Source organism: Ochotona princeps, chromosome 4 (genome assembly GCF_030435755.1).
Source record: "Ochotona princeps isolate mOchPri1 chromosome 4, mOchPri1.hap1, whole genome shotgun sequence".
NCBI lineage: Eukaryota > Metazoa > Chordata > Mammalia > Lagomorpha > Ochotonidae > Ochotona > Ochotona princeps.
In genome coordinates, this window is record NC_080835.1 from 96,193,593 (window position 1) to 96,207,041 (window position 13,449).

Sequence of the window (13,449 nt, forward strand, 5' to 3'; positions counted from 1 at the left end):
AACCCATCAGATGTTCATAAACTAAGGAGCCAAGACTTACACAAAATATAACACGCATTACATGTTATGGACATGTAATGAAACTGGCCACGCATTACATTTATCACAGAAGCACACATAACGTGAAACAGCAATACACAGAATAACAGGAAAGATTTTTTCCTGTGGATCATGGCTTTTCTTTTTTTCTGTATGACACAGTTTAATAAGCACTAGGGATTCCCCATCCCACCTCCAAGTTCCCTCCCCTCCAGTCTTACAACAGATGTCTTTCGTGTACCCTCAGAAGTCCATCGCACTGCCGCTGAGGTGTCTCCCAACAATGTAGATTATCTGCCATTTCGCTGAGTCCATCCTCGTACTGCGTGCATGGAGACACTTCTGTTTCTGCCTATGGACAGATTTATTTCCACTATACTTCCATTATACATCCCCTTAGGTACAGTCCACCACTGACAGATACCGGCCTAGTGTACCTTTAACCTACCAGATTGTAGGGTATTTTTTTAATTTTGATAACAGCCAATGTCAGTAAACGGTGAGGGGAGAACGGCCATGTGTGTGTTCATGGGAATGTATCCTGTTTATTCCTTGCAGAGGATCAGGCTGTAGGCACGAACATTTTAAATACATATTCATTAAGGATGCTCAAAAACAATTGGACAAGTAAGGTATGATGTTTGCATATACCAGTTATCGCAGTGTTATGAAGAAATCTAAAAACAAAAACCCTAAATATCCATTAAAAATAGGAAACTGGGTCCCAGTGCAGTTGCCTAGCGGCTAAAGTCCTCACCTTGCATGCACCGGAATCCCATACAAGCACCAGTTCGTGTCCCAACAGCCCCACTTCCCATCCAGATCCCTACTTGTGGCCTGGGAAACTGGTCGAGGATGGCCAAAAGCCTTGAGACCCTGCACCCGTGTGGGAGACCCGGAAGAGGCTCCCAGCTCCTGGGTTTGGATCAGCTCAGCACCAGCCATTGCGGTGGCTTGGGGAATGAATCAATGGATGGGGAATCTTCCTCTGTTTCTGCTCCTCTCTGTACATCTGACTTTCCAATTAAAATAATTAAAAAAAAAAACTGGTTAAATGAAGTATAAAACTTCCACAAACATTCAATCTATGTCCTGCTTACGTAAGAAAATTGGGATAAAACAAGAAAAACGTAGAAAGCAACATTCTATGTACTACAGAAAATTATGTAACCCAAAGAAATCAACTCTTCTTCAAAAGTGTTTCTCTGATTAATCTGGGGATGATTTTTTTACTTATATTTTTCTTTAATATCCGATGTTAATACAGTGATTATAAGTTTCATTTTCAGTTCAAAGTTCTGTTCATCTGGGGAGATGTACTGAATTCCCGTAGAAAGCTTTATGTAATTCAACCACTGCAGTGAATGTACGCATGATCGGTAACATGTGCTATATAACCGTATGCTTGTCACACTGAGTGTGTCAGGTTAGTGGGAGGTAAAGGAAACTAGCCTCCGCCTGAACACCCCAGGTTGCTTGTGTTTCAGGGCTGGGGGCAAACAGGTGGGGAGTGGGTTACTAGGTTTGAGGTCCTGTGGAACCGGATGCATAAGTGGGCCGAGGATGGGCCAGGAAGTCCTCAGAAGAGCCGGTGTTCCTTGTACAGTTTTGAGAGCAGCTTTCGGTTTTTGGTTTGTTTTTATTAACCTTGGCACTAACCAAGCTCCTCTGCTGTGTGGACTACAACAGAACCCCCTGGAAGTCATACAGGAGGAACACTGCCTCAGTTCTCATTTCTCACCTTACCAGGATGAAAGCCACCCACAGATTCTTCTTCTATTTTCCCCATGTTTCAAAGACAAATATATATTACTATATTAATGATAACACTTCCAGCCTCCTTTTGTAAAGACTTATTTATTTGAAAGACAAACAAGGAGAAATCTGTTCACTGGTTTATTCCCTAAATAACCACAGTAGCCAGGGATGGCCCAGGATGAAGCCAGGAACCTGGATCTCCATCTCAGACTCCCATATGGGCGCCAGAGCCCAAGCAAGAAGCTGGATTGAAAGTGAGGCATCCAGGACTTGAACCAGCTCTCACACGGTGTGCCAGCAATGCAGTTAGCAGCTTACCATACTGGTCTCTATTTCCAGTTTCCAACAGGACAATTTGCAAGTGCCATTAGCCGTTTTGAATCAACCAATAAACCACATTGAGTTTTTTTTTTTTTTTAAGATTTATTTTATTTTTATCACAAAGTCAGATATACAGAGAGGAGGAGAGACAGAGAGGAAGATCTTCCGTCCGATGATTCACTCCCCAAGTGACTGCAACGGCCGGTGCTGCGCCGATCCGAAGCCGGGAGCCAGAGCTTCTTCCGGGTCTCCCACGCAGGTGCAGAGTCCCAAGGCTTTGGGCCGTCCTCGACTGCTTTCCCAGGCCACAAGCAGAGAGCTGGATGGGAAGCGGGGCCGCCAGGACTAGAACCAGCGTCCATATGGGATCCCCGGGCGTTCAAGGCAAGGACTTTAGCCGCTAGGCCACTGCGCCAGGCCCCACATTATGAGTCTTAACAAAACCCCTTTCATATCTGTCTTGTATATATAATGTGTAAGTATGTGCATGCTTATCACGTAGCTTTCAGATGCATGTTTTTTTCCCATCTGGTCTGCCCTTAAATTCCTTACCTTTACAGACTCAGGGCCTCATTTTTAACTGTGAACTACTGTAGCTCTGTGCCCTTGATTTCGCTGTCTGCCCTGCCCCCTGCCACTGGCAGCCCAAGGTCCTGCACTCGCCTCCCTCCCCTGATGCTTCCTCCACACCCTCAGAAGTCCCCTTAGTTCCGTGTTTTAAACACAGTATTATTTAGACTTAAAGAACAGAATTGGTTTTGGCTTGTAGAAAATCATAAATGTCTGTCTTCAATTAACTAAAAAGGTGTCATTCTGTAGTAAAGTTTCACCAGAAGATTTTAGCTCCACATAGGGAAAAATTATTAGAAGGCTTAAAATGGATGGAAACTTCATACAGCAATTCAGTATCAACCTATCGGAGGTTCTATAACGAACACAGACATGAGCTGGCCTACAGGACCTGTAAAAGTCTTCCAACCCTGAGATTCCATACGTCCAAAAGAAAACAAGAATAGAAGCTAGACATTTCACTTCTAATAATTTAAGGGAAGTGAATGACTAAGTGGGAACAAAAGACAAGCATCTTAAGTTGCCCACCAGCCCTGGCTCACCTCAATAAAGAACCAGCCATAGAATAACTTAACCAGTTCATAATCTAAATTGAGGGCCAACACCTAAAGGATCCACCTGATCTCTAAGAGCTGAGCACACAGGAGCTATCCTCTGGCAACTCTACCCCAATGTCCATTAACGAAAGCCATAAAGGGAGGTGCAGGCAGGGCACTTTCTGGGTGATATATGGGACACTGCTTATATTCACAAGGCCAAGTGGCCCAAGCATAGCGAAGAGCAACCACGGAGCCACCACAGGATTTCATATTCAAGGTCAAGGTCCAGTTGGAAAACGTGCTCATGGGAGCTGGAAGCCACTTGCATTGATGCTTACTGCAACAGGAGATCTAATGAAGAGAGTCAGAAAACAACAGTTGGGTTAGGGGACATTCCAGGCAACTGGGGACTGCCTTTTTAGACACACTGGAAGGAATGGAAGGGCCTTCCCGAGGACTTATGTAACTGGAATAAACCTGACCCTGGGTTGATAATGTGATTAGGTAAATAATTTCACTCAATAAATAAACATAACATTTGGTCATCTGAGGAGTAAACCAGTGTGTACCACCCCTCCCTCTGTCTCTCTTCTCTATAGAATCAAATAAAATTTTTAAATCATAAAAAAAAAATCCTGTCTCTAAGCTAATGAATAAATAGCCGCTGCTTTCCCCTACCCTCTAGAGAAAGTTCAATCAAGCCTCAGGAGAATGTTGTGGTAGGAGGGACGCCTGGGGGACTCCTGACCGCCCAGCGTAGGAGGAACCACTATTCTGCTCTTCTCACCTGGAATATGTTGTTGTCCTGCCTCTGTAACTGGATTTGCTGGTAATATGTGAGGTTGATCGACTCCTGGTGGGCCAAGAATTCTATCTTCTCAGGTAATGGTCCTTGAAAAATCAAATCCTTCTCACCATACACCATAGCCCGGGCCCCCAAGTGCAGCCGGTAGGCCACGGTCTGTTTATCTCGAGGATGGACACTGCAAGACAGAGCAGGCAGGGTGCTCTGGGTTTGAGCTTAACAACATCCATACTGATAAAAAATATATATATACATATAATATATGTATAATATATATATATACACACACACATTATGGAAAGCACCCTTCAAGAAGGCAAGAGTAAAACCCACTGGACTATCAACTTAAAAGAGGCAACAGCACAGACAGCACTCTGGGCCTTCTACGGGCTGGATCCTAGAAACAACAGACGGCTTGGAAGGAAGCATTAGGTAGCAGCAGAGAAGGTGGGAGGGAAAAGAGATGATGGCATCAACGTAGGAGAGCTAACTCACAAACTATTCCCAATCCTGCAGTCATGTGTCACCTGATCCCGATGTTCATGATTTGGTCCCCTCCAGCTTGTATTTGTTCACTTAGCAAATATTGTCAAGTTCCTATTATTCCCCAGACAAGCTATGGCAGGCTACATTGCATATCCGAAGTCTCCTGTATGCTACAGCCGTACATGGCACTTGCTGGAGCTGTTCAGAAACACTCCACTCCTCAGGCTAGATGCCCCTATTTCCTGCTCTCACTAATGCAGGCCATGGCTAGGTGATAGGGTTTAGCCAATGCAGTGTGTGCAAAAGCGGCTTCGGTTACTCCCAAAGAAAGCATTAAGTGTCAAAATGAGACTTTGGGTAACTCAGAGCCACAGATCCATTTGGAGCTCCTATTGCTCTGGTCTGGGAAGGGTACCTGAGCAAAGTCTCTGCGAGTCTTGAGCAAGGAATACACTTTTGTTACATCAGGGCACAGAGATATGGAGACGGTGCTTGAAATTACAACACATTCCAGGGAAAACGGTTGACACCATGTTTCTAAATCCTAATGCTTGGCCGAAGCTTTCCCCTCAACAAGCAAACGCAAAGTGAGGGATTGCAAACAGTGGGCACTGCAGGCCAAGGCCACCCAGCCACCGTACCTGCCGTAAGGTGAGTTCCGGTCTCCAAGATCGATGGACACAGCCATAAAAGTGTTGGGCATCTTGACGTTGGGGACGTAGCCTAAGTCTGCTGTTTGGTGCCAGCGGATGTCGGGAAATCCTTCATCAGGGCTGGGTGCAGGCAAATATGAAGACAACTAGGAAGTAAGAAGTCACTGCATTAGAACCCTGCCCTGGAGTTTTCGCTCGCACACTCTGCTTCTGCTTCACCCATTTGATCAAAGGCTCACTCAACAAGCGTTTACTGAGCCCATTACTATTCAGATTCTGTGCTAAAATGGAGTAACCAGCTACCTCTTTCGGTGTCCTTTCACTATGCAGCTTTGCCACGCCCGTCCTCAAGAGGTGGGCTCTGTTCTCCCATTGATTGCGGGCCAGCACCAGAAAATGCTGTGCGAAGGGCTTGTCCCAGTTAGCTATGTAACAAACCACAATACCCATGGCTTAAAGTAACCATTATTATTATTGATTTATTCCAAAGAATGCTCTGCACCTTCTGCCTTCACCTTGCCTTCTGCTTTCCTTCTCTTGGAACCTGCACAGGCCATGTCAACACAGGTCCCACTACCTCCCTGCAGAGAGGCCTTGAAAATGGAAAGATCACAGAGAGGCTCTTGGGTGCCAGCAATCCCCATGAAGGGGCCAGGCATGTAAAACCTGCTCCTCTCTTCAATGCACAGCCTCACGAGCAAGCACAGAGCATAGACGAACCATCCCAGTTGAGCCCTGCTACTCAACACACACAAGCAGCAACAAGTGTGTAGTAAGCTATATGCAGGGTCCCAACTCCCCATTCACCTTGCCATGTGGCTCTGTAGTTCCTCCAATGAAGAAAATGGGTACACTGCCCAACCCCTGATTCTGCTCTCAGCCACATGGTTTCCTGCGGCCTGCTGATAGAAGCCGCTGTGTTGTGTCTCTTGCATCCCTAGGCTGCAAGAGACCTTATTTAGAACATTTGTATTTTCATGTACCATTAGAGCTGCTGTCTAGCCCACTCAGGCCAAACCCCAAGTGGAGGCAGCAGAGCCTCCTCTGGCACAGAGATATAAAAGACCCCAGTGCAGCCCACAGCACCTAGTGCTCAGATCCCCAGACAGGGGAGCTAAAAGTGGCATCAAATGGTTATTTTATGTCATAGGTAATGCAGCTTTTTACATAGCAGTTGCTAACTGGGAAAAGTACTTCACAACTATGTTTTGGGATAGATTTGCATGCAAGAAATAAAAACACAGGGGCTGGCAATGTGTCATCGTGGGTGAGGCCACCACCTGTGACCTGGCATCCCATGTGGGTGCCTGTGTAAGTCACAGCTGCTCTCTTCCCAATCCAGCCCCCCACTTATGGCCTGGGGAAAGCAACAGAAGATGGGCCAGGTGCTTGGGCCCAAGCCACCCACGTGAGAGAGCAGGGAAACGCTGCTGGTTCCTGGCCCACTATTCCTTCCCTACTTTCCTGATGTTGACGTCACCCTCTTCTTTGATTCACAGTTTATTCTTAGCCCTAGTTCCATCCAATGAGCATCAGCCTGTTATCTCTCCTTTACAAGCCATGTTCTGGCAGTAAGTCAGATTACAAACTTGGGCAGGTCTGGGTTTTGATCCACTTCCCAAAGTCAAGCCCTACCAGAGGAGCTACAGACAGTCTGACTACTTGCACCCAACATCATCCTTACAAAAGTGGCCAAGCAAAGCCTAAATCAAGGGTGCTTTCCAACTTCTCCACTTACTCCAGAAAGACTAGAAACAATCTGCGGTAATAGCAGAAAGGAGCCTTGGCTATAATACGGAACTAAGAGGACATTTCCAATTCTTACTGGAAATTTCCAGTGCAAACCAGTCCTATTGTATGACATTGTAAAAGGTGCTGTGGCTACCCTATGGCATCTCAGGAAAACCAGTGGTTAGAAAAAAAAAAAAGAGAGATACCCCCACATCTCCCACACAACACCCAGGTGGCTAAGAGAACCATGCTCACCAGCGAGATCACGATAGGGAACACAGACACAGAGCCACCGGAGAACCTTGGGCTAAGTACGCGGCTGAAGCTCAGCAAAGAGAATTCATTAACAGTCCCTCCCACCAAGGGAAGTTTTTCAAAATGGCAGTTTGCTGAAAATTCCTGCAGCCATTTATTTGACCTGCACTGTTACTTACTGGACACAAGGGGGCACCAGTACATCCCATACCCAAATAAAAATTCCTACCATTTTTCTAATCTGAGATACATCTAGAGGAAGTCTTCTACGATGATTAATAAAAATACTGCAATTAATGAAGGCACAGATCAACTAAGGAATATAAAACTCAGCTACGTTCAGGAAATTTTGCAAATAGCTTGCAGCTGGTAGTCTGTGCCACTGTTCCTTCAAACTCCTGTTTGAAATGTACACTCCTGGGGTGAGCATGGGGGTTAAGACCTAGGGGGTTAAGACACCCTTGTCCTGTGCCCAGCGTCTGAGTGGGGTCCCCAGCTCCAGCTCCTGGCAGTGCAGGCCCCGGGAGGCAGCAGGCAATGACGCAAGTGACTGGGTTCCTGCCACTCACGTGGGAGACGTCTTGGCTTGCTCAGCATGCAGTCCTGTTACGAGGGAGCTAGCGAGTAACTGGCAGTTGCTAGTGCATGCTGCCCTCCTCCTTTGCCTCTCAAATAATTTTAAAAAAAAGAAAAAGCATACTTCTCCCATCTTCTCTCCCATGCTTCTGGTCACCTCTCTAGCAACAGCTCTGAACCACATCGCCAGCCTTTCCACAGAGTTCAAGTCCAATCTATGTGCCCTGCTTATTGCAAAGCATCATTTCAAACCTAATGTTTTCCTTTCTAAAAATATTTGTTCATTTATTCATTTGTGAGTCAGAGTTACAGAGAGAGGAAGAGATACAGAGATTGTCTATTCACTGGCTTACTCCCCAGATTATCACAATGACCAGGGCTGTGGGAGCACAAGCCAAAAGCCAACAGTTTCACCCAGGTCTCTAGGTCTTCCATGTGGGTGACAGGGGACAAAGTACTTGGGCCATCTTCTATGGCCTTTCCCAGACCATGAGCAGGGATCCGAATTAGAAATGGGGCAGACAGGATCCGGACCAGTGTCCATATGGGATGCTGACATAACAGGCCCCCAAACCCAACACTTCTACAAAGCCACTTCATCTTGCCTCACAAACCACTCGTCTCTCCAGATTTTCTTTTTTCTCTCATTTATAATAACAAATACTAACATTATCTGGCATGTTCAAGACTACATGGAATTATACCACTAATATTTAAACCAACAAGGAAATGTGGTGCCTTGTTCGAAACCACATAGCTCACGAAGTGTCTGAACCAGGCAGTCCCATTCCACAGGCACGCCCTGACCCATTATGTCATCACACTGGACACTCCCTCGCAAGGGAGATTCATACTTCCAGGCTTCCACAAGGAACAAGCATATTTTTGTTAGATATTATAAAGCTAAGGCCCAGAACTTATAAACTGTGGTCTTGCTGATAGGCCCTAATTCCTAGTACCTCATACAGTGCATGGTACAGACAAGAGCATGCAGGTACACTCTCACAGAGGGCCTGCATTGTGACACAGCCAGTTAAGCCACACGTGCAATACCAGCATCCCCTAGAAGCAAGGTCTAGAATCCCAATGGTTCCGCTTCCAGTCCTGCCCCCTGCTAATGTGCTGGAAAGGCAGCGGGGGCTGGCCTGAATGCTAGCCCTGGCTGGAGTACAGCCTCCTGGGTTCAGTCTGACCCAGACCTAGCAGTTGTGGCCACTTGTGGAGTGAATCAGCAGACAGAAGATCTTTCTCTATCCATCTAATCTCTATCTCTCCCTCTCTCTCTCTGTAACTCAACTTTTCAAATAAATGATCTTAAAAAATAAAACATTAGAAAAACAAAAGCATAATCTCCATTCTGGGTTTGAATTGGCTAAAGTCACATTCAAATCACCACCTACATAGGCTAAGTGGGAACAGAGTAGAAATGTAGTTTCCACCAACAGCAACACGTAACTGGTGACAGGAGCTGCTATGTTGAAAATAATGAGCAGAATGATCTTGTTTCAAAGTCAAAACAAATGTAAGATAGGATCATAAAGGCATTTCCAATGGAAAAAGGAAATCTATAAACGTCTTTATTCGAAAATAAGGTTATGGTGAAGTAGCACGGGGAAACAGGAGCGTGACAGGCAGGAGACGTCTGGGGGTGTGCCGAGGCCGGTGTCTGCAGCAGCCCACGGCCCACTCAAACACTGACTGCCCTGCAGCTCCGCTCTAAGTCTATCCTAGCTCATTGCTCTGGTTCAGAAAACTCCCCCAAAACGTCTAGTGCCTAGGAAGACCAGATAAACAGGAGGAAGCAAGGCAATTGGGAGCATGGTCAAATATGTTCACTCCTTCGATGCAGGGCCAAGAAGAGAGCCTTTCTTTCCCATTGTTAAGTCACTGTTTGAAGGCTGGTCACCAGTGTGGTACCCAGGGATATAAATGTGATAGAGAAAATCACCTGGCCATGTGCAACACCTATGTGAAAGTAAAACGGGGAAGTGGAAGGTAGAAGAAAGATCATTACCTAACCCAGGCACCTAACCTAAACTTGGAAGAGCAACAAGAAGTCTCTTAACTAACACCCAGGCTGAGGAATGCCTGGAGGGTCTGAGAGAGGGCCTTGCCCAGAGGGAGAGCGAGAATGTAGCACATCCATGTAGTGACTGGAAGAAATGTTAGCAAGTGAGGGAGGGTGTGAGGAAGTGGACTTCTTTGCAGACAGTTACCAAGTTCATAAGATTCTACAGAAATGGCTGGTTCATTAGGTCCAAAGCTTTATAAAGGTATGCTTGTAAAAAAGCATATAGAAACTTCATTCCTAGAAACTTATGGAACTAAATAAAGCATATGTATAATGACTTAGCTACAAAAAATATAAACACACTATACTTGTAAAAACAAAACATTTAAAACAAGCATGTATTCATGAACTCGTTAATTATAGTACATCCATATTTCAGAAAACTCTGTAATCATTATAAATTGTGTTGAAGATTAGTATTTAGTGACATGACAAATATTCACAACGTAATTTTTTTAAAAGTAAGATAAGGTACAGTATTATGGCATAGATCTTATTTCAAACACATCTAAGCAGAAAAAGACTATTTCTGGACTGTAAAATTAACCACATTTTAGCTTTTTGGATTTTGGTTTTCGTATTTTTTTAGATATTTTTTCCAAGGAACTGTAACATTTTAAATAAGAAGTATCAGGACAAGCATGGTGGCACAGCAAATATAGTAGCTGCCTCTAATGCTGGTATCCCACAGCACTTGGAGCCCCAGCTGCCACACTTCCAACACAGCTCCCTGCTAAGCCTGAGAAAAGCATCAGGAGGTGTTCCAAGTGCGTGGGCCCCACGACGCACGTGGCAACACCTGCAAGACGCTCCTGGCTTTGGCCTGATGCAGCCATCTGGGGAGTAAACAAATAAATGGAATTTCTCTCAATGTCTCTGACTTTCAAATAAATAAATAATTGTTTTCAAAAAAAAATTACAAGAAGCTATTCTTCACCATTTTCTTGAAAATTCACCCATTGCATTGTTGAGCTGGGATGAATGAAGCCTTGCATTCCACTGCTGACCAGCACATCGTGAGGACACAAAGTACACTGACGGATGCTGGTCATTTCTCCCCCTCGGCACACATACCTGGACAAATCCAAATGGGAAGAAACGTTCCGTCTGCCCCTGTGAGCCTTGATGGAAGCTATGACGCCAGTCTTCAATGAGTTCAGGGAACGTGCAATTGTACAGGTCCCTGTTATAATTCATGTTGGATTCCCCTAAAAATAGCCAGCACTGTGAGAGGGGTTTGGACAGACTGAGATAGAAGCCACACCTTACCCCCTCCCTCTGTCCATGCCCTGTTCCATCCCACACTCCCTCTCAACTGGCTCATCAGACATCAGTAAACACGATGCCAGCAGAGGCTTGGAAAAGTGCTTCAACTCTGTGCTTTCTCTCTCTCTCTCTCTCTCTTTCTCCCTCTCTCTCAATACCCTTGGAACCCTGGGAGTGCCATGTCAACTGAGTTCCAACTAGTTTGTAGCAGGATGAGAGCCACATGAGAACCTTGGTGCCTACTAAACAGCCCTAGTTCATTCCTGGCATCCAAACCCCAGACAACCTACCAGGTGCCTAAGACACGTACGTGGTCCCAAGAGATATCTAACCTAGATATCTAACCTAGAAAGAAAAACTACCTTGCTAAATATAGAAGAGTAAGATAAATAAAATGATGGTGGTTTCAAGCCACAAGTTCTAGAATGGTTTCTTATGCAATTTAAGCTAACTGATAAAATGGAGACAGCAGGTGGAGCACTCACCCTGGTACCATATCACTCCTTTCAGGGTCATATTACACAGTGGATGAACCATGGCATTCCAGAGAACGGAGTGCTCTGTAGGACCAGACACAGTGTCTGGTGAGACATACCTGCAAACAGTAAGATGCAAAAGTATCACAAGAAAGCCAATTGCAGATCAAATGAAGATCTCTTAAGCTAGGTGTCTACCCACCCCTCTGGGGACCGGCTTCTAACGAAAGCCACACCAAACTAAACTGACCTGCCCTGCTGCGCTCAGAACACATTAACAGCCTCTGAATTTGATCTCCAGGTTCTTGCCTGCGAGTACGGAGTGGACCAGGTCAGTTCCCAGAGAAGGTAGTCAAGGCTGGAGGGGGGCAGGGGGGAGTGTTTACTCTCAGTCTCCTCAACAGGTGCTAAATTCGATGGACTCAGAATCAAAGGATGATCACTTCAACTGCTTTATTAAACTTCTGGATGTTTAAGCAACAAACACACATTTACTTTTCCACAGTAAATTCCCAGAAAAGAAACTGCTGAGTCAAAAAGCATAAAATCCTGAATATGTCCCCAAATGGGTGAATTTATTCCCCAAGCCATTGTGAAAAGAACACCCACATCATGATGCTAGTGCAGTGGCTCATCAGGCGAATCCTCTGCCTACAGCATCAACATCCCACGTGGGAGATAATTTGTTTTTTAACAACTCCACTTCTGATCCATCTCCCTGCTTATGACCTGAGACAGAGCAGAAGTGGCTCAAATCCTCAGGCCCTTGTACCCATGTGGCACACCCAGAGGAGGCTCCTGGCTTCAGAGGGGCTCAGCATTTCTGCTGCTCCTCCCAGGCCATTTGCAGAAAGCAGGGTCAGAAGTGAAGCAGCCAGGCTCTTGAAGTGGCTAGGACATCACGCCAGCCCCATCTACTATCATTTACTCCCACTTTTCATGACCTTTGGGAAGTACTCTCATACTCAACTCCCCGTGGGAGACCAGGGTCCCCATCCTGGCAGGCTTCCCTCCAGCCTGGAGATTGTGTTCTTACCCTTTCTTAGGGACGTTACAGGCTTTCAGCACCCTTGCAGATGACCAAGCTTCAATGGGTGTTCCACCCCAGACGGAAGAGATGAGCCCCACAGGGTACTGCAGAGTGTCATACAGGTAACGTCCATAGAGCCAGCATACGGCTGACATGTACGTGAAGTTGCCATGGCCCAAGTTTCCTGTTCAGAGAAAGAGTTAAAGAGAAGGAATCGAGGGAAAGCAAATGGACACAAACTGGCAGCAACTAGACAGGTGTGGGAAAAGGACAGGTGTGGCTCCTCCCTGAGGTTCCTAAGATTTTTCATGAGTAGGCTAATAGGGAAAGGCAAGGAGAAGAAACAGCCTCAAGACCAAGCAACTCTTTCACATTTTCCCTAATAAGAAAATTTCCCAACTGGGGAAAATTATAGTCCTGGGAAGAGTTTCGTTCTAAATGGTTTCATTATTTCCTGTAGTGCTGAAAACGCTGGGACAGAGGAAAATGGTCAACCGAGTAAAAATAATCCATGTGCATAATTAGAGAGCTAAAACTCACTAGGCAAGCTCCTCCCTCCCTTCCCGGTCCTGCAGAAATCCAGGAATGTTAACACCTGTTCTCAACAAACTAGTGGTGCGAAGCCCACCAGTTCCTACGCTAGCCACTGCCCTGTCTCTCATCTTCCCCACCACTCACTACCACTTAGTTCCAACAGCTTAAAAAGAAATGTGTACCTTTTTCACATGTGGTTTTCAAATCCAATTTTATAGCCATAGCAATTCAAACATGGACAGATTACATGAAGTTTCACCAAAAGGAAAGCAATAGAAACTTTCAGCAGTGTGTAACTTTTCATCCACGAGTAACTCCTCCCAGTAGCCAGTGTAGGAA

General features: G+C 45.6%; 1 protein-coding gene across 2 annotated transcripts in view; it reads right to left on the bottom strand.

The window, feature by feature from the left end:
• Positions 1-3,133: 3,133 nt before the first annotated feature.
• SIAE (sialic acid acetylesterase) overlaps positions 3,134-13,449 on the bottom strand; it is a 31,499-nt gene continuing 21,183 nt past the window's right edge. For both annotated transcript variants that reach the window (XM_058664042.1, XM_058664043.1), the window contains exons 5-10: positions 12,583-12,760; positions 11,556-11,665; positions 10,879-11,012; positions 5,160-5,317; positions 4,015-4,210; positions 3,134-3,578 (exon numbers count right to left, since the gene is read on the bottom strand). In XM_058664042.1, coding sequence (XP_058520025.1) covers positions 3,336-3,578; positions 4,015-4,210; positions 5,160-5,317; positions 10,879-11,012; positions 11,556-11,665; positions 12,583-12,760 — 1,019 coding nt within the window. In that variant the 3' untranslated portion in view covers positions 3,134-3,335. The remainder of the gene's footprint in view (positions 3,579-4,014; positions 4,211-5,159; positions 5,318-10,878; positions 11,013-11,555; positions 11,666-12,582; positions 12,761-13,449) is intronic.